The sequence below is a fragment of the Danio aesculapii genome, chromosome 22, assembly GCF_903798145.1.
Source record: "Danio aesculapii chromosome 22, fDanAes4.1, whole genome shotgun sequence".
Lineage (NCBI taxonomy): Eukaryota > Metazoa > Chordata > Actinopteri > Cypriniformes > Danionidae > Danio > Danio aesculapii.
In genome coordinates, this window is record NC_079456.1 from 38,852,516 (window position 1) to 38,875,334 (window position 22,819).

General features: G+C 36.2%; 1 protein-coding gene across 9 annotated transcripts in view; it reads right to left on the minus strand.

Moving 5' to 3' along the window:
- Positions 1-22,819, minus strand: part of dock3 (dedicator of cytokinesis 3) — a 208,627-nt gene that overhangs the window by 94,584 nt on the left and 91,224 nt on the right. For 8 of the 9 annotated variants that reach the window (XR_008835714.1, XM_056447328.1, XM_056447327.1 and 5 more), the window contains exon 5: positions 22,196-22,292. Coding sequence is in view for 7 of the 9 variants with exons in the window: in XM_056447328.1 (XP_056303303.1) it covers positions 22,196-22,292 (97 nt within the window). In the remaining 2 variants the exon portion in view is untranslated. Of the gene's footprint in view, positions 1-2,748; positions 3,010-22,195; positions 22,293-22,819 lie in introns of those variants that run through there. The other variant, XM_056447330.1, reaches the window with a different exon arrangement.

Sequence of the window (22,819 nt, forward strand, 5' to 3'; positions counted from 1 at the left end):
CGCATGTGTTTGGACTGTGGGGGAAACCGGAGCACCCGGATGAAACCCACGCCAACACGGGGAGAACATGCAAACTCCACACAGAAACAGCAACTGACCCAGCCAAGACTCGAACCAGTGACCTTCTTGCTGTGAGGCGACAGTTCTAACCACTGAGCCACCGTGTCACCTTCTTACAGACATTCTTACAGACTTTTTAACATATGGATTTGGTTTGACAAGGTCAAAATATGCACAATTAAAGTATGATATATGATCATAGCTTCATCTTGTTAGAGAAAGGTTGATTTATTAACCGATTTAGATCCTCCATTTTGTTTAATTCATAATCCTCCCCAGATCCAGCAACCTTGCATTAAATGTTCATTTGTTTGTGAATCGAGGGACAGAACTATTTTATCTCATTTTGTGTTGCAAAGAGTAAAGATGCTGAATGGACAACATTTCATTACTTTTCTTCCTTAAACAAGCATGTTTAAATATATTAATAATAGCAAATACTGAGCATTCACACAGCAAAAGATAAAGTTAACATTTATATGTAATGAAAATAGATAGATTTTACTAGAAACAAGCATCCGCACTTTGAATAAGAGTAAATAGCAGGTGCCTGCTATAGCAGATATATAAGACGACAGTGTAAATCCTGATTTTATTATTTCTGAGCCTGATTTCAAAAACTAAGCTGAAACATTGAAACTAGGTTTGCACAACTATGGAATTTTGGCAGATACAATCAATGATAGCTCTTTATATTTGAAAGCAAACAAACAAAACATGGGCCTATAAATATACACATTGATATAACTTAAATAATATAATTCATATGAAAACTTAACTGCAGAAAATAAGGAATCTGTTTTTCCCAAAATCAATTGCAAAGTCTGCTTTTTGTACACAGTTTTATTACATCTATTCATGACAAAATTAGCTTAAAATGACACGTGTGAATAAACGATGGCAAAGGGTTATTTACGAGGTTAACTGTGTTATCATTTATCATATCATAGCTCTGTTAAGCATGACAAAATGAGTTAAAAAGGGTATAATGCTGAAAAAATGATGACACAAATAACCGATAGAAAGGCCAATAATACAAATCTTCACATACACTTTTCTGAGCCTAATTACAAAAACAAACAAATGCAGTGTAAAATATATATATATTATTTATAGACTCTGTTTTTCACACAAAACTACATTTAATCAAGAAATTAAAATGGCATGAGCATGAGTTATGATGACAGAAATGTCAGGTTAACTGAACAACAAACTATTTTCACAATGAGAATAAAAGAGATCACAACATGCTTGAGAAATGGCTCTATTTGTTCTACAAAAGTAATCAGATACATGAAAAATTAAGTTTATTTTTAATAAGTCAAATTTTAATATGACTGATGAGGGTAAATACAAACAAATACTGTAGTTGGCTGAATATTAAAAGATTAACTACAGAAAATAAGACATATGTAGATTTTAATATACAATTTCCTACTTCATTACAGAAAACTACAATGAATGGATGTACCAAAATGTATATTCTGACCAATATCATCAAGTGAGCATTATTTATATTTGAAAGCCAAAAACAATACATAGCTAAAAAATCTGAGCATTATCAACAACCGATAATTATTTATATTTGAAAGCCAATAACTGATATATAGCTCAAAAATCTGAGCATTATCAACAACCGATAATTATTTATATATGGAGGCCAATAACTGATATATAGCTCAAAAACCTGACCATTATCAACAACCGATAATTATTTATATTTGAAAGCCAATAACTGATATATAGCTCAAAAATCTGAGCATTATCAACAACCGATAATTATTTATATATGGAGGCCAATAATTGATATATAGCTCAAAAATCTGACCATTATCAACAACCCATAGTTATTTATATATGGAGGCCAATAACCGATATATAGCTCAAAAATCTGACCATTATCAACAACCCATAGTTATTTATATATGGAGGCCAATAACTGATATTTAGCTCAAAAATCTGAGCATTATCAACAACCAATAATTCTTTAGAAGCCAATAACCGATATATAGTCACAAGTCTGACCATTATCAACAACCGATAATTATTCTTATTTGGTAGCCAATAACTCATATATAGCTCAAAAGACTGACCATAGTCAACAACCGATCTTTTTATTTAGAGGTCGATAACTGATATATAGCTCTAAAATACAAATCATATACAGTCCATGTTTGTTTTACAGCCCATGAGTATGGATATTTCCAGCTTGAGATATATATAGATATATGAATTTTACATTCTTTAGCTTAATAAATAAAGAAAACACAAACAAATACTGAATAAAGCCTTCACTCACACTATTTAAAGCCAAGGGATTTTTTTATTTTGATTTTTTTTCAAACGATATTACATGTGTTTATGTTGAAATGTATTTAAAATGGCATGTGTGTAGCTGAGTAAAAAAGACAAAAACTGATGTCTGCACATTTTACAACACAGGCATAAAGAGAACACTTAAACTCAACTAAACAACCAATATGAGGAATATTAGCAATCGTCAGAAAGCATCCCGTAATGATGTTCATCCACTCACAGGTCATAACCCTGCTCCTACCTGCGGCCCTGAACACGACTCTAAACACAACTCTGTCAAACAAGACCGGCATGCCTTGCAACACACATCAGCCTGCTACACGAACCGCACTCTCAGATTCTGACGGTCAAATAAAAAACGTGATGTCTTACCGCAACAGAGCGACATCTCTCCTCTCCAAATGCCTTCCTGCAGCCGCTCTAAACGTGTGGAAATCATAGGCTGTCAAATACCTCGATCCCCCTTCTCTCTCTCTCTCTCTTTTCCTCACAAGCACGCTTTGCCACCCACGTCAGACCAGGCGCGCGTCGCACACTCGCGCAAACTCTCCCTCAATCGCGCTCTCTCTGATTTACCACAAATCTATTTTGGACAGCACATGCGATAGCGGTTCGCTCTTCCTGGAGTCTTGCTTTTCTTTCCCTCATTGTATTGGAGTTACCTAACTAGCGCTGTAGCAGCCCACACACACACACATGCTAACCCCCTCCCTGGAAGAAGCGCATGCCAGGGATTGTTGGCATTGGAGGAAAGAGCTGCCAGTTTGATTTCCAGAGCCGTGCCTCCTAAAAACACACTCTCTGCAGCTGACAGGGATGAGCAGAGATGCATAGAGGAGAGCTAGCTTTCATCCTGAATCAGTGTTAATGTTTGGCTAAAGCGCTAATGTTATGCTAATGCAGAAATAAATGCCAGATTTATATATATATGTGGACATTAGATTGTTTTATGCTAGATGATTACTAGGTGATTGCTTACTGTCTAAAGCACACTACATCTAATCATTCACTCATATTCTTTTTGGCTTAGTCCCTTTATTAATCAGGGGTCGCTACAACGGAATGAACCGCCAACTTATCTAGCATATGTTTTACACATTTGTTTAGACTGTGGGGGAAACCGGAGCACTCGGAGGAAACCCACGCCAACAAGGGGAGAACATGCAAACTCCACACAGAAACACCAACTGATCCAGCTGAGGATTGAACCAGTGACCTTCTTACTGTGAGCCGATTGTGCTACCCACTGCGCCTATTACATCTAATGTACTCTATGAATAGGAATATATCAATAAAAACACACTGATATAAAGTTATACAGTAACACAAGCGATACTACTGAACTATAAAATAAGAAAACTTTACAAATTCAATAAAAATAAAAGCTACATCAAATGATTAATGAATGCTATAACAGCACTAGATGTGTAACATAAGGACGCTGTTCTTGAGTTCTTGTTCATCAGTTCTTGAGCAGCTCCCATCTGTGTGTGTGTAATCAAAGGAGAACTGGAACAGGTGTGTGTGTGTGTGGTGCATGACAGGATTTGTAGTCCATATGGTGACGGGATTGTATCAATCTGTATGAATAGATCACTGGTGATTGTGACAATGGAAAAACCAACAGCATTTTAATGAAAATAATATATTTTCTAATCTGTCGAATTATTTTCTGTAACTATTGAGTAAATAAGATTATTTCACTTGATTTACTAAAAATATTTTTATGACTTTTATTATTCTTATAGGGTTTGTTCATTTATTCATTCATTAATTTTTTTCAGCTTAGTGCCTTTATTAATCGGGGGTTGCCACAGCTGAATGAACCGCCAACTTAGCCAGCTTATGTTTTACACAGCGGATTCAGCGGATAGGAAACATCCACACACCAATAATTGATTTCCAATAATTATTTCATTATACACAATAATAAACAATTTGTTTTAGAAAAGTCACAGTTTCTAGCCCTTACGGAATAAAAGCTTAAATAAATATAATAAAACATTAACATTTAATTTTTTACATTTAAATTCATTTAAATTTTATATTTTTAACCCAAGAGTTTTTGCATATTTGACCCAGCATTTTTTAGATTGTAAAGGTTAATTCTGTTAAAAGTTCATTTTCCATCGGTCTTAGTACAGTAATGCAAATTACAGAAGAGTCGAGCTTTAAATAGGACAGTTGTCATAATTATGTGCTCATTTTTGAATGAGATGCTAATGGTCTAATCCGATTCAATGATCTATGCTAAGCTAAGCTAAATGTTCCCCCATTAGCCAATAATAATAATAATAATAATAATAATAAAATAAAAGTTAGAATTACTTGACTGAATAAAGTTTAAATGAACAAATTACCATTTGCAGTGCATTACTGAAGGAGAATTCATGTTAATACTTTTTTGAATAAAGCAATCGCCTCAAAAACTTCTGATTTCTGATTAAGACAAGTGAATGAGTGTTGGCAAGCCAAAAATACTCATGCAAAACGACCTACAGTCAAAACTGATTAGATGCTGCTCTAAAGCAATGAATCAAACCCAATCCTGTAATCTCAGGCTATTCTGTGCAGGTGCAGCTTCACATTGTTCAGGCGTGGATTTCAGAGAGGTTTTGTCAGATTGTGAGGCTGATATCCTCACTCTTGAATGAGCATTACAAATTGTGCGAGTCCTTGAAAACAGCAAGAGATCTGCAAGAAGCCACATCAACTGAGCAAAGCATCTGTGCGGCCATATTGTTATGGAGGACCAGTGAGTCTGCGGCACTGACGCTCAAACACATCCATATTGAACTCACACATGTTGTGTCACAGGTAGTGTGGAGGAACTTGGAGATAAAAGTATGAGTGCTATGAGTTCATTGTTATTTACTTTTTAAGCTGTATACGTGAAAATAAATTCATTCAAATAAAAGAATAGTGAATCCAACAACAAAAAAACTGACCACTTTAATAAAAAAAAAAAAAACATCAGTAGTTTCCTGTTAGATTTCAACACAGATTACTCAAAATGAAGTTTGCCAACTGTTCAAACTACTTATTAAAATGAGCTGAAAACACAATTCTTGGGGTTTTCTGGACAACTTAATTGTTAGACTCAATCCACTTAAATTTGAAACTTAATTCCTTCATGTTGTCTCAACAAACCAATTGTTTGAGTTTTAGTGTAAATAAACAAATTCTATGGTTTTAGGCTTTATTTTCATTAAGCAAACATTTCATGTAGTTAGCAATTAAAATGTGAAATAAAAACTCAATCGAACAGAACCAAACTAACGAACACAAACAACAACAAAACCCCAAACCAACCAATCAGACCAAACAAAACCAACTAACAACAAAAGCAAACAACCACCACAAGAAATAAACCAATCGAACCAAGCCAACTGTTCAAAAAGATCAACCAAACTAAGCCAACTAGCCAAACAACACAGATCAAAACAAACAACCAACCAATACAAAAATAAACCAAACCAAAACCAACCAATTCCAACCAAACAACATCAATAAAAACAAGCAACACAAAAAAATAAAAATAAACCAATTATTCAGGAATTCCAACCAAACTAAACTAAACCAACTAGCCAAATAACACCAACTAAACTATAACATTCAGCCACCCAAAAACTAAAATAAACCAAACATTTATCCATCCAAAATAAAAAACTAAAACCAACTAACCAAAATCAAAGATCCAACACAAAAACAACCTAACCAAACCAACTATTCATCTGTTCCAACCAAACAACATCAAATAAAAAACAACCAACACAAAAAACAAAACCAACCAGACCAACTATTTACACTTTCCAACCTAACCAAACAACCAATACAAGAATAAACCAAACATTTAGCCATCCAAAACAAACTAAAGTAACGAACCAAAAACACCAAGCAAAACAAACATTCGACACAAAAATAAACCAACCAAACCAAACCATAATCCATTCTGACCAAACAACATCAATAAAAACAGCCAGCACAAAAAAACAAGCCAATTATTCAGAGTTTCCAACCTAAACCAACCAGCCAATCAAACAACCAATACAAAAAATAAACCAAACATTTAGCCATCCAAAACAAACTAAAGCAACTAACCAAAAAACACCAACCAAAACAAAGATCCAAAACAAAAATAAACCAACCAAACCAAACCATAATCCATTCTGACCAAACAACATCAATAAAAACAGCCAGCACAAAAAAACAAGCCAATTATTCAGAGTTTCCAACCTAAACCAACCAGCCAATCAAACAACCAATACACAAAATAAACCAAACATTTAGCCATCCAAAACAAACTAAAGCAACTAACCAAAAAACACCAACCAAAACAAAGATCCAAAACAAAAATAAACTAACCAAACCAAACAACACAAATGATAACAATCCACCATCACAAAAAATAAACCAACAAAACCAAACCAACTATTCAGCAATCCCACCCAAACTAAACTAACCAAACAACAAACAACCGAACAACCAACTATGACTGCAGGATACTGAGGAAAAAAATGTGATATGCGATGCTTGTTAAGTGCTTGTTGAGCCATGTGATTGGCTGATTAGAAATTTGTGTTAACGAGCAGTTGGACAGGTGTACCTAATATAGTGGCCGGTGAATGTATATTAAGGTGCGGTCACACTTGACTTTTCTTCCCATAGACTTCCATTCATACGCACGCGAATGCGTCAGACCGGAAACGCGGGGTCATGCGTCAAGCTTCGCATGTTGCTGCGGTGCAAAGTTCAAGCTTGGTGAACTCTAACCTGCGAAATCGCATCACTTGGCTGCATGGGACCAATCGAGGATCAAAACAGGACCTCTCTGGACAGAAATTTAAAACATGGAGCGATCGCTGGCTTTTTAAAATGTCTAATAAGCTTGTTTAATCCCGCCCCTTTTCGCAGCGCAGCACGACAGAATTTCGCACACACAAAGCCCGGTGTGACCGTAGCTTTAGACGACAAGCTTCGTCTTCAACTGAGAACACTGTGTTCCAACCAGTTGGACTAAAACAAATACACTCCAAATACCAAATAGTCCTGGATAATAATGTGAAGAGTGGGGGTGGAATGAATGTGGCAATGCATTATGGGTAGACTTTGAAAGCACAACCCTTTGATGAGCAGAAAAAATGCATTAAAGCAAAGAACAATGAGGTCTTGTTTGTCTGCATCTCTGTGTGTATTACCCAAGATTACAGCATAAAACATTCGCAGAACTTTCCTTTTACAGTGTGACCAATGATAAACAAGCTCACCGAGGAGCAAATATCTTCCATTTTACTTCATAAAGGGAGCAGATGTGAATGCAGTAGCAGAATGCTTGATTGAAAAGCTAAAGGATGAGGTGTAACATCAGTGACACAGTAATGGATTGAGACGTGACCGACTCAAAAAAAGGAAAGAAATAAAGAGCAAGCCTCCTCTATGCTATCTTTTGTCACCGTGACTCTAAATATAAAGCCCAGTGGATCCCAGATCAGTGTTGTAAACCTGTTGGGCACATTGCTCCTTCATGCCAGAATTCACCGGAATGTTCCAGCTGAATGAGTCACTCGGAGTGAATCATCATCCTGAGTCTCGGAGCAGAGCGGAGCCTGGAGAGACTCGGCTAATACTGTATTACACACCTCACGTACACTCATATCAGATCGGGGTATATCTGAAGACATATAGTCATCTTCCATCAACTTAATCCCTCATTTATCAGGGGTCGCCACAGCGGAATGAACCGCCAACTATTCCAGCATATGTTTTACACAGCGGATGCCTGTCCAGCTGCAACCCAGTACTGGGAAACACCAATACACACTCATTTACACACACACACACCCCACACCCACACACATACACTACGGCCAGTTTAGTTGATCAATTCCCCTATAGCGCATGTGTTTGGACTGTGGAGGAAACCGGAGCACCCGGAAGAAACCCACACCAACACGGGGAGAACATGCAAACTCCACACAGAAACACCAACTGACCCAGCTGAGGCTCGAACCTGCGACCTTCTTACTGTGAGGGGACAGCACTACCCACTGAGCCACCGTGCCGCATGATTCATTTCAGTTCCTCCTCTTTTTCTTTCAGACTTGTTAGAGGCTCAAATCTAAAGCAGCACACAGAGTGATGCTCACGAGGACCGTCCGCAGTGATCAAGTGTTAAATTCCCTCTTCCTGCACAAACACACACTCCGGCTCTCTGTCAGGTCATCTCCGGCGTCTCCTGCTCCCTCGCTCATCAGTGATTGATAACACAACCGCACAACTAGTTGCTTAGCAACCTTTCAAAGGACTGCAGGGCAATGCAGGAGAATTTCTGACGCTTCACAACAGAACCGTCTGCATTAGCAAACACACAGCATTTATTAGCGCTGAAGTGTTACGCTTTACACATTAAACATACAGCAGACGGGTATAAGCTGCCATTTTCAGTGCTGCATCTGGAAACACAACGTGGCTTGTTTTCATATGTCGAATTCAGCTGATTCAGTGAGTCTTCAGGTGTTACACCACAGGTTAATATAGGGAAACAGTCACTGATAGTGATACAGCATACTTCCACAGCAGATTGATTACAGTACATAAAAATGCTTTTGCATTACAATTTTTGTAAAATGGTGTGTTAAAATATGCAAATGAGGCACTTTCTTACTTTATTCCTCACTCGGTTCTCTTTCTTTCTTTCTTAGGGCTCTATCATACACTCGGCGCAATAAGGTGCAAGATATGTTTGGTGTGATGTGTTGCTATTTTCAGACCAGCGCAACTGCAATTTTCACATTTTGCGTCTCCTTGTTTAAATAGTAAATCTATCTGCGCACTCTGTGGACTCATGTGTGTGCTGGTCTATAAAGGAGGTGTGTTAAGGCGCATTGTTGGAGCGTCGCTATCCCGAGGAACTGAAATAGACCAACAGCACCATACACCAAGTAAAAGCTGCTCTAAAGTCCGCGGAGTGTGTCAATTATGCATCTGTGTGAGTCCAGACACTTACACACTGCTGAATACACACAGGATGTACAGAAATACACACATATCACACATAATTAAAGGATTAAAATGATCCAGAAATGATGATTTTCTACATCAATATAAACAGCACTGCCTCCAGGCCTTCTTCACCTCCGTTTATTGATGACCATCTGCATCTGTATAATGTGATTATTATCAGCAGGATTATTGATTATCTGCAGATTTATATTAAACACAAGTGTAGATTTGTCCAGCTGTGGGGTTTTGGAGACGTCTGCATCAGCATATGGGTCATCAGAACAGGACGTGTGTTTGGATATAACTCAGTGTTTTGACCACACTTCATTATTATTGATCATTTATTCCTCTGCTGGAGATTAGAACTGAATTTAGGAATAGTTTTGATCAAATCTTTTCGCTTAACAAAGTAAATTAAACATGTGGGCTGATGGATGTGTTCAGTGGAGTGAGTCTCCACCGTTTCCTTACTCCACCAAAGTAAAGGAGTAAAGAGTAAAAGTAAAGTAAAGAGAAAGTAAAGAGGCTGAATGGAGGAGGCTGGTTCTTTATCCTGGCGCTGCAGATGCTCTGTTTAACTGTTTTCTCGCTAGTGAAGCGTTCAGTTTTTACACTTACAAAGTCGCCATGTAAATAACAAATGAGCCATGGAGCGACACAACCGACTCTTAAAGGAATGAGAGACGAGACTCTGATTGGTTTAATGAACGTTATGCTCAAAACACACCCAGAACTCATGAAGAGAATGAGCTCAACCCTGTTAGACCATGCACCGGGGCGCAGAGGGAATTTATCCATCCTTAACAGTAAGAATGGATGTAGACACGTCCTTAATGCTTTAGCGCCATGCGCTTTAGACTTTGAGCTTAGATTGTTAAAATAGAGCCCTTTCTCTCTTGATGACTCCACTTGACATCATTTGATGGAGATCAAGGATGAGTTCTGTCATTGAATTGTATGATCTTATGCCGGTTTTGTATGAGTATTTTGAGAACAACAAGCTTAAGTCAGGCCCTGTCACATTTTTAATAAGTAAGAATGTACATTTCTGGTAGAATGTCCTATAATTAGGGACTTTTGTGTAAACATGTCCCTCTGTAAAAACCTTAAAAACACAGATGTGAATAAAACTGTGCTGTTACAGACAATATAGTATAGTGAAAAATATATGGCAACACTTTATTTTGATGGTCCATTAGAGTATTAGTCGACTGTCTGCTTAATATCTGCTGATGCTGTTCTTTCAACGCTTAAAAAGCTAAAATCTCAAAACTGTCAGCTGATGAGAAGTGTTTGTGTCTGCAGTGTCTCAACCCTTAAAACAACCAATCAGACGGACTCATTCTTAGCAACAGGCCAGCGTTTGAAGAGACAAGCAGGCTGAAGCATTATCATTAAACGCAGCTAACTATAGTGCTAAATGCTAAAAATAAACAGGAAGTGAAGTAAGACAGCCTCGGGAAGGCGGTAAACGCCTCATTCTGAGTACAAGCTGTGCGGCAAGAGTTTTCCAGATCCTCGTGACTCCACATAATGTGTGAGTGTGTGTGTTTTTGCGCTCGAGACGCCCCGCTGCGGCCGTTTGTGAAATTTGCTTGGACAAACTCGGCGGTGTGGTGGGCGAGAAATAAGAGAAAGCGAGACAGCAGACGGAGGGAGGGAAGGAGGGAGTTTGAGGAGGAGGAAAGGAGATGCAGATGAAGAAAAAGAGAAACTTGAGATTGTTGAAGAGCCCTGAGGATGGATTTAGTAAAAACTTGACTCTTTTTTTCTCCTGTACAGAGCGAGTGATGAGGGATGATACTGCTAGTTTAGTTCAGATGTGGAATTGTTCCTCCTCGATGCTCTTACACTCAAACTACTTATTTAAAATGAGCTGAAACAACACAATTCTTGAGGTTTTTTTAATGACAACTTCAGTGTTTCATCTTTAATCCACTTAAATTTGTAGAAAAGCTGATAAGCTAACTTAATTTCTTTATGTTGCCCCTACACAAATCCAAACCCAGCATTTTCACAGTGTAGTCTACACTAGAGTGAGAGCCCTTATATTGTTATTCAAACATTTTTATTTGCCCAAAATCATTATTTTTAACAGCTTTACATCCTCAATTTTGACCTTTAACATATAAACAAGCTGATCTCCAAGCAATCCCTACTGAAAAAAACAGCTTAAACCAGCCTAGGCTGGTTGGCTGGTTTTAGCTGGTTGACCAGGCTGGTTTTAGAGGGGTTTTGGCCACTTCCAGGCTGGTTTCCGGACATTTCCAGCCTGGTCTTATCTGGTCAGGCTGGAAAATGACCACTGGAGACTGGTTTAAGCTGGACATAGCTGGTTTTGGCTGGGCTCCCAGCCTGGCTAGGCTGGTCAAGCTGGTTTTAGCTGGTCATTTTCAAGCCTGACCAGCTAAGGCCATGGCCAAAACCCCTCTAAAACCAGGCTGGTCAACCAGCTAAAACCAGCCAATCAGCCTAGGCTGGTTTAAGCTGGATTTTTCAGCAGGGATTTGCTCAAGAAATAGTAACAAAACATATATACAAGTCACTCAAGTGTTCTTAAAATATTAAGACTGTTGTAGGTGTCAAAATTATGAACATAATAATAATTATTGATTTTTCACATGAATGAATGTGTTTGGAGGTCATTAGGGCTTTAGTTTTTAAACACATACATCAGTGATGTTCAGTCAAACTCACAAACATGTCACATCTCGATTAACGCTTCGCTAATGAGTGCACGCTGCTTTCACAATCTGATGTCAACGGTGGAAAAGCAAATAAATGATGACTAAACCTGATGTTAAAAACCACTATCAGGCCTGCGGCTATTCACACAAAGACTAATAAGATCTGTAGTGTTTCTGTCAAGTCCCCGGGCCCAGATCTGTCCGTTTCTGCTCGTTCAGTATCCAGACCTTCTCAACACTTTGTCAAAATGTTTTCGAGAAACGGTGAAGTGGTTAAGTTCACAACAACAGCATAACTTTGTCATTACCGCGGGTTAATGAATTGGTATTGGTCATAATGTCAGGCACAATTATGTGGTTTTTAAGTGGCTTTTGAATTTCCAGATTATAAAGAGTGACTTACTGAATCAGTGTTTAAAAAATACGTTTATTATTATTATTATTATTATTTTTAGTGTTATTATTATTATTATAACTATTATTATTATCATTATTTTTAGTGTTATTATTATTATTATTTTATTTTATTTTATTTTATTATTTTATTTTATTTTTTTATTGAACACAACCCTTCAGTAAATAAATACAGAAAGCCAGTATCCAGTCAAACAGGTTCTGACAGCTGACCTCTTCCAGAAAGTTCCTCCTGACAGAAACCCGCGGTGAGTTTGCGTTAACACAGCGACACATTCAGACTCCCTCAGTTCACCTCAGTCTGTCCAGCAAACGCTGCTGGTCAATGTGTGAATCTGCTGAGCGTCCTCCATCAGCCGCAGGCTCCGTCTCCACACATCACACCCTACACAGGTCACGACCCCTCGACATCTGCACATGTCACATTCACTACATCCACAGTCCAGCACTTACTGACCTAGTAAGAAAAGTGCTGGAGGGCAAACAAGTGGAGGAAGAGAATCTACTAAACTACTAATGAAATAACTATGGCGAGCTCACTCACAGTTCTGCATGACGATTCATCCACACCACTAGGTGTCAGTATACTCGTATCAATTTTCTGTAAATTATCAGTAATTTTTGGGTAAGACTTTAATTTATTTTGACATATACTGTTTATTTATTGTGGTGAACTGCATTATGGGATGTTGATCTCTGCTCTGTTGACTTCTGATGTTGAAAATTCAATTCTACAGTTTAACAAAGTGACTTTTATTGACATTTTAGTGGTTTAAAATAATATAATGTTCAAGCAAAAATATCTAGAGAAATAAGTCTAAAACAGAAAATGTGCTGTAGTTAATTACAAGGTTTCTGTAGCGTAATATCCAACACCAACAACTAATAATAATTATGATAATAATAATAAAATAATAATTATAATGATGATGATGATAACAACAACGATGATAATAATAATTCATTCATTCATTTTCCTTCTGCTTTGTCTCTTTATTCATCAGGGGTCTCCACAGTGGAATGAACCGCCAACTAATCCAGCATGTGTTTTACATGGCGGATGCCCTTCCAGCTGCAACTTGGTACTGGGAAACACCCATAAACTCTCACATTCACACACACTTCGGCCAGTTTAGTTTAGTCAATTGACCTATAGCACATGTGTTTGGACATCTAATCATGACAAGCTGTACGTCGTTGGAAAAGTCTAAGACCTCTGAATGCATATTGTGCCACAGTGTTTGTGATGTATGAAGTGTAACAGTTTAAAACACATCTAATATCACCCTACAACCTGTGGGGACATTTACAGTTACATATTAATACCATAATATTTTCATCTATACATAAAGCAATCATGACAAACTATATATCATCTGAAAGCTTAAACACTCTAGTTTCTATATATGCTGACAGATTTTAATACTGAGCAACAGTTATTCATTAATTTGCAACAAGGATACCCATCAGAGTGGTAAGGTATTACTTTGCTACAGCAATCCACATGTAAAAGTAGTTTAGTAGTGTTAGATGTTGTTTTAGAGGCTAAATTCAAATCAAACACCACTAAACTCCCCACACTACTTTAAAATTGCTGTTTTGCTTCACAAACGTTGTCAAAAATATGAAAAAAAAAAAATAAAAATAATAATAATAATAATACAGCTCAAAAACATAGGGGGCTCCTTTAATGGCCGTCAGTGTAAACTCTGTGTTCCAAATCGCAAACACAGGGGCATTTATTTAAAACAAACAAAAATAGAAAAAGAAAAACAAAACAAAACCCCAAACACAGGGGTATTTAATTAAAACAAACAAAAATAGAAAAAGAAAAACAAAACAAAACCCCAAACACAGGGGTATTTAATTAAAACAAAACAAAACCCCAAACACAGGGGTATTTATTTACAGCAAAACACAACACAACACAAAACACTGGGGATTTTTATTTCTAACAAAACAAAACAAAAACAAACACACGGGTTATTTGTTTATTTTAAATCCCAGAATGAACCAATCTTTCCACGTGGCTTTGATGAAGAAGGCCGTGTTGGTGAAGCAGTCATGCACAAATAACAGCCTGCTTTAAAGCTCCAGCCGACCTTCTTTTACAAAACAAGCTCTTATTTTGTTCATGTCAAGACCCGTTTGGTGAAACCCCCATCCACAATGATGCCTGCCGGGGGCAAACCAACACAGATCTCCAAACACATGTGTGAAGGCTTTTTATATGTTCTTCCCATCAGTGTGATGAAACCTCACGTCACACTGTCAATTCATCCTATTTCACTGTCACTCAACAAACCCTCTTTATTTTCTGTCCTCGCACCTTCAGTCTAGAGACGCTTCACTGGTGCTGGATTTACAGTGTTCCGCATGTGTTTCTCTGCTGTTTGCTTCATGAAAGCTGAATGTGTCTTCGTCATTTCTGACAACTTTCTACTTCAATTTAGAGCGAGAGAGACAGCATGAAGGCACTGCTTCATAACATGAGTCGGCCTTGTTTTGTGGTGCCTTAGAATTCATATACGCATGTGTGTGTGTGTGTATGTGTGTGTGTGTGTGAGTGTGTTCAGATTCAGGTCAGATATTCAGATATCAGATCTGATTTGAAAGTGTCAGAATTTTTTGTGGGGAAAAAATGCATTTATTTATTTGTTTATTTATTTATTTTTATTTAATTAATTTTTATTTTATTTTTGTGTTTTATTTATTTATTTAGTTTTATGCTTATATTTATTTATTGATATATTTTTATTAATATCTATGTTTTAATTAATTAATTAATTATTTATTTATTAAGTTTTATTTTGTTTATTTATTTATTTTATTTTTTTATTTATTTACTTATTATTTATTTATTTACTTGTTATTTATTTATTTACTTATTATTTATTTATTTTAAATTCAGTTTTGTCTTTATTTATTTATTTATTTTAATTCGTTTTTATTTTGTTTTATGTTTTCGTTTATTTATTTTTTTTACTTAGTATTATGTTTGTTTATTATTTATTTATTTTATCTTTATTTATTTGATGTTTTTATTTATTTGTTTTATTTATTTTTACTTAGTTTTATGTTTGTTTATATATTTATTATCTATTTATTTTATTTTTTATTTTGTTTTGTGATTTTAATTTTTTAATTTTTTTATTTTTTACTTAGTTTTATGTAACTTTATTTATTTATTATTTATTTTGTTTAATTCTTTTATTTGTTTATTTTTTATTTATTTTGTTTTATTCTTTTATTTGTTTATTTATTTTTGTTTTATATTTTTATTTATTTATTTTATTTTTTTGTTATTTTATTCATTTATTTATTTATTTATTTATTTATTTTTATGTTTTTATTTGACATTTTTTTATTAATTTATTTTGTTTTATGTTTTTATTTATTTATTTATTTTTGTTTATTTAATTTTTCTGCTGTGGCGACCCCTGATGAATAAAAGGACTAAGCCGAAGGAGAACGGATTAAATAATTAGTATTTTATTATTGAGAATTTGTTGTTGTTGTTTTGTTATATTAGCTTCAGTGTTTCTGTCATGTTGTCAATGCTAGTGTAAAAAAGATCATTGCAGTGAACTTGAGAATATTCTGGAGACGTTCTGTCACATTCATCACACTCACAGTCATCTTTACTGTAAATGATCTTTACTCATGCAGAAGGAGGCAGCTGTCAGTGTATCCTCCCCTGCAACTCTGTGTCTTTAACCTAATTCTGCCTTAAGAAAGAAAGAGGAATAGCAGCCATGTCTACCAGACAGGGGTATTCAACAGAGTAAAACTCAGGCCTTTCATAATAAAAGTCCCCCTCCCCGTGTTAATAACCAGAGAATTTCAACTCTAAGAAAGAAAGAAAGAAAGAAAGTACAGACAACAAAACACACCACTACTAAAAAAAACTATATAAACATTTAAAAAAACACTAAATGCAAATAATATAAACGTTAATGTTCCTTCTAGAGTTTCTAAATAAAACAATAAAAAGAAAGCATAACTGAAGAAAATAGCACACAAAACAAACAAACAAACAAATAAAAGATGTCTGAAAACTTGAAAAAAAGATAAAAGTCAAATAAACAAGGCGAAAAACCCCTCACAATAAAATACTGAAGTCAAAACAAGACATTGATCCACGGCAGAAAGAAAACACACACACGCACGCACACACGCACGCATGCACGCACGCACGCACACACGCACACACACACACACACAACGACGGAACATATAACAGAAAACAAACTAAACAAAGCCAAAGCACAAAAATCAAAGCAATCGACTCAAACATTATAGACGAAAAGAAAAGGTGTAAGCCAAACAACAGAACAGAAAAAGAAACACCAATCCAAAAACACCAAATAAAAGAAAAGGCAAAACAAACCAACATTCACAACCTAAACACAAAACAAAGCCATCAAATCAAAATGAGCAAATATATGCACACAATGTTCCTGCGTGATTCTTTAATAATGGTGTAAAACTAATAAGGACAAAAGGTCGACAACTGAATCTTTATGTTGCTTTAAGGTATTTTAGTAAATAAATCATATTTCAACATCAACACAAGGAGCACCATTTTTAAGCTGACTTCATTTTTACTCAGTTTGATTGATGTAAGTTGATCTGATTCAACTCTAACATTTAAGGCAGCAAGATTAGTTTATAGTGTACTGAATCAGACGTTCCATATCTGGATATTACTTAAACATTACTGCAGTGTTCAGATACTGTGACAAGTGGCTCACTTCATCCAACATCTGAGAACTCAGTCAGGAAAGCTGGTGTTCATGTCTAATCGCAGCTGGTCATTTGAACTCAGACGCCAATTTATGCATGACTAAGCTTTCAAGCGAATTAAATATGCACATATTTGGCTCAGGTGGCTCGTACAGTATGTTCTGTGACAGGCTTCAGCAGAAACAGACGTTTCCAGGATTATTATAACAGCTCAATCCTGTAGAGTGCAAATCGCTCTCTTCTTGATCGTCGACTGACCCAACAGAGAATACTAAAAGCAGTATCTCAAAGGAAAGCTCTCAATCAGTGAAGGTTAACTCAGCATTAAGTAACAGTAACATCTCAGACACGGAACACTGATGCTTTAAACAACATGGCATGCTTTACGATATGTATTATGTAGATTAATATATAAAATGAGTTATGTTGTGGACAAGAGAAAAGAAAATCAATATTGAATGTATTTTATAGCATTCTTTCTATGGGAGATCCTATCATAACTGCTCCAACTAATAAATAAGGAGGAGTTCAGATCAGCATCGTGTTGACTAATGTTTATTGTTTTCTTTTATTTCATGGTCTATATAATATCAAATATAAAGCATTTAACACTGAATAAAGCACATGAGCTGTACCTGAGCTCATCATTGTCAGTGTTCTGTTGTTCATCTGTGAGTAATAGAAGCTGTTTCTAATATATCAATATCAGGTGTTGATTAGGTCAAAAACTCCATTAATATGGAGAATATTCCCTCTATCAGGTGCCGCTGCTTTTATTTATAACACAGTTTAGACTTTAAATCAATATTTAGGTATGGTAGTCAGACTCGCTCATGTTTGTGTCCTCAATCTGGTAACCTGCACTCTGCCTCTGTTTTGATCCAGGATTGCAATACTTAGTTCAACCACTGGTTGTCAAACTTACCTCCTGCACCTTTAAGAACAAATTAGGCAAGCTTTATTCAGCGAGAACAACTGGCTAGATGTATATTATATTTTACATATTAGCAAGAGTTAAGACACTCGATTACATCTATATAAGCTCCCGATTTCAGCGGTTTGTTATTATTATCTCTCAAAACTGTCCAGGACTCCAAAAAGTGTCTCACGCCTCCAAAAAATGTCTTTGGATGGAAACAAAGCTAACGTCTGTCAGCCATTGGCAATGCATGGCATTTTTTATAGACGCAACCCCTGTCACGCATGGTGCCTCTTTACGCTGAGTGTATGATGTATCTTCTAAGATCACATTTTGGATCGCACAAGCTTAAAGGTGCAAAAGTATTCAGAAACTATTTGTGTTATGCTGGTTGAAAGTCTCTTGCATCCTGATAGCAGCCATTAAATGTATTTATATGTGTTTAATATGCTGTGGAAGGCGTAGGACCAAACAAAGTTCATCCAATCACAACATTCAGTCCGAACATTCCCATAGCCTGAGATGGCTGCTGTAAAGGTCTGCACGTGGCTGACTGTGTTGTGTTGTCCACATTCGTCTGTGAATCTGGACTATCTGCTGAAGCGCAGCCGTGTTCTCTGCGTTACGCAACTCAAATCAGTGTGAATTAGTCATCCTTGATTCAGTGGCCACAGATGAGATTTCTGGGCTTGTCAAAATCCTGCAAGCTTTCATGTCTTTGAATCGCTGATGATTGAGAACAAACAGAGTGTTTGAGGAACCACGATACGCTATAAAAATAGTCCTGTGAGGAAAATGGAGGAATGAGCCGTTTCCTCTGATGTGATGGCTGCTGAAGAAGCTCTCTCTTTAATTAGCATCTCGAAATTAAAACCATTTGTGAGAACAATATACTAAAGCTGCATTTCTGAAGTTAGACTGTTTACTACATCACATTTACTTTTACAGATTCATTATTTCTGTTCTAAAGATTTATTGTGATTTAAACATCATTATTTTTATTATTATTATTATTATTATTATTATTATATTTATTATATTTATTATTATTATTATTATTATTATTATTATTATTATATTTATTATTATTATTATTATTATTATTATTATATTTATTATTATTTTATTATTATTATTATTATTATTATTATTATTATTATTATTATATTTATTATTATTTTATTATGTATTTTTATTTATTTATTTATTTGTTATTTAGTATTTAGTTTTATAATATAATATAATATAATATAATATAATATGCATCACGGTGGCGCAGTGGGCCACATGATCGCCTCCCCGTGTTGGCGTGTGTTTCCTCCAGGTGCTCCGGTTTCCCCCACAGTCCAAACACATGCGCTATACGGGAATAGAATAAGCTAAATTGTCTGAAGTATATGTACGTGAATGGGAGTGTATGGGTGTTTCCCAGTAATGGGTTGCAGCTGGAAGGGCATCCGCTGTGAAAAAATCCACTAATGTGAAAATCTTAAATACAGTGTACCCTTCTGAAAAAATATGGTGTCTTCTTTGTGCTGCGCAGAGAGTAGTCGAAAAGACAAAATAAGCACTGACGGATGATATGAATCAAGCCAGTTAAAATCTTTGTGAGCTTTGTGGGATATCAGACATGACGTAACCTCACAGTCACACACACACAGAGAGAGAGAGAGAGTGAGAGAGAGAGAATGAGAAAGCTCCATTGTCATGTCTTACACTAATGCTTGGTAATCCTCAGTACAGGCTTACATAAAGGCCTCTGTCAGATCTCACAGTCTCCACAAAGCCTTTTCTCCCTCAGTCTTACTCTCATCATCCTCACTTAAAAGAGCTCCAGGATATTCATTAATGAGTGGAAATCTAACTAATTTTGCATTTCACAGAAAGCGCAAAGACAGAAATACCATAAATGTTGTTAGGATGAAGAGAAATGCCAGTAGCTTCTCAAACTCGACACTTGACTATACAAACTAATAGCTCCGCCTACAAAGTATGCCATTGGTTGAGCCAGAAGTGTGCAAGTCAAACAAACCAATAGGGCGAAAGAGCGACTGTAAACCACATACATAAAATCCAGGCACTCCTATATGTACCATTGTTCATACATTTACTCTCATAAAATTTGAGAATGTATTCTGCTCGTCGCAGAAATTCTTTACTTTCATTTATAGCTTATGTAAACTTTAAAATGTTTGTAAAAATTCTGAAAAATACACATATGGTAAATTCTGTGTGCTAAAGTTACATAAATCACTCATTAACATCTGTACAGTATATTAAACTCTCAAACGTTCACAAAAACATACAGTAAACTGAAGAGTGTTCGTCATTCACACCTGCTCAAGTTGCGTAAATCGTTCATTACGTACAGTACGTAAACTCTCAAATGTCTATGAAAACTTTACATAAAATGTTCAAAATTCAATTTGGAAATTAATTCAACCTATAATCATTTATAATTCGTTCATTTACCGCTTGGGCAGTGTGTGAACTCATATTCGTGTAAAAACTTTACATAAATTGTACATATTACATCAACTGTGGCAAAGACTGGAATGTTTATAAAACATGTAAATAGTTGAGTATTTTACAATATTCTATTGGTTTATGTTGTGCAAATTTCTAATCTGTGTGAAGTGTGCAAATTTGTAAAGTCTGTTAACTTGTGTGTAAACCTGTAAAGTGCGTAAACGTGTAAAGTGTGTAAATGTGTAGTGTGTAAACGTGTAAAGTGTGTAAATTTGTAAAGTGTGTAAACATGTAAAGTGTGTAAATTTGTAAAGTGTGGAAACATGTAAAGTGTGTAAATTTGAAAAGTGTGTAAACATGTAAAGTGTGTAAATTTGAAAAGTGTGTAAAGGTGTAAAGTGTGTAAACTTGTAAAGTGTGTAAACGTGTAAAGTGCGTAAACGTGTAAAGTGCGTAAATGTGTAAATTGTGTAAACGTCTAAAGTGTGTAAAGTGTGTAAACGTGTAGTGTGTAAATGTGTAAAGTGTGTAAACGTGTAAAGTGTGTAAATTTGAAAAGTGTGTAAACATGTAAAGTGTGTAAATTTGTAAAGTGTGTAAACATGTAAAGTGTGTAAATTTGAAAAGTGTGTAGACGTGTAAAGTGTGTAAACGTGTAGTGTGTAAACATGTAAAGTGTGTAAACGTGTAAAGTGCGTAAATGTGTAAATTGTGTAAACGTCTAAAGTGTGTAAAGTGTGTAAACGTGTAGTGTGTAAATGTGTAAAGTGTGTAAATTTGTAAAGTTTGTAAATTTGTAAAGTGTGTAAACGTGTAAAGTGCGTAAATGTGTAAATTGTGTAAACGTGTAAAGTGTGTAAACTTGTAAAGTGTGTAAATTTGTAAAGTGTGTAAACATGTATTGTGTGTAAACGTGTAGTGTGTAAACGTGTAAAATGTGTAAATTTGTAAAGTGTGTAAACGTGTAAAGTGTGTAAACTTGTAAAGTGTGTAAACGTGTAAAGTGTGTAAACTTGGAAAGTGTGTAAATTTGTAAAGTGTGTAAACTTGTAAAGTGTGTAAATTTGTAAAGTGTGTAAACTTGTCCGTTACTATGTAAAGTGTGTTAACTTGTAAAGCTGGTCATGGTTTAACTTTGCGCCGTCTCTTTCAGGGTTAGCGCTGCTAACTTGCATACTTCAGGTTATCCAAGTTCAAGCTTTAAAGATTGTAGTGCAATACATGACAGAAACTCAATACTAGAGCACATTTCTCTGTCAGTGTGTGTGTGTGTGTGTGTGTGTGTGTGTGTGTGTGTGTGTGTGTGTGTGTGTGTGTGTGTGTGTGTGTGTGTGTGTGTGAAAACCAAATCAAATAGAAAAATAGAAACCGCACCAATTTAGTGAACCACACCACCCCTACACATATCCTACAAATCTACACATTTCTCCAATATTGTACCAAAGACCCTCAAACTGCACACACGCTCAAACTAAGCCCCAGTATTACCACAGTACAGCAGAACAACGCAGCTTCTGGAGGGATATTTGCTCATGCATTACAGAGCAGCAGTCGAGTGAAGATGCGAGAGGATAACACTCACCACATAGAGCTGCTTCCAGAGGACTGACCACTCCTGCAGAGTTGAGGTGACCTCTGTAATGATGGGGTCTTCCAGAGGGACCACCGTCTCATACTGCCTGCACAGAAACAACACACAAGAGGTTAGCATGCATCCCAAAACAACCCATACTTAGCCAGACACCAGATGTATATGCTGTTTTAATGTTTGACTAGTGGGTGCAGTACACTAGTTAGTTTGAAGTATGTAAGTGAGGAAGCCTTATTAAGTAAACTGTGACATGTTATACCCCACACTCAGGGGCTTCTGAGTCAGAGACAGGCTGCGCAGTTGTGTTTTAATTACTCGCGTTCACCTCCCTCGCCATAGTAAGCTACCGCAATATAGCGCATATGAGATATGCTGTAATGATGGGGAAGACCCCATCATTACAACATTACTTCGCCTCACAGCAGGAAGTTTGCTGGTTCAAGCCTCGGTAGGGTCAGTTGCTGTTTCTGTGTGGAGTTTGCATGTTCTCCCGGTGTTGGCGTGGGTTTCCTCTGGGTGCTCCGGTTTCCCCCACAGTCCAAACACATGCGGTACAGGGGAATTGGGAAGGCTGAATTGTCCATAGTGTATGTGAGTGAATAAGTGTGTGTGGAT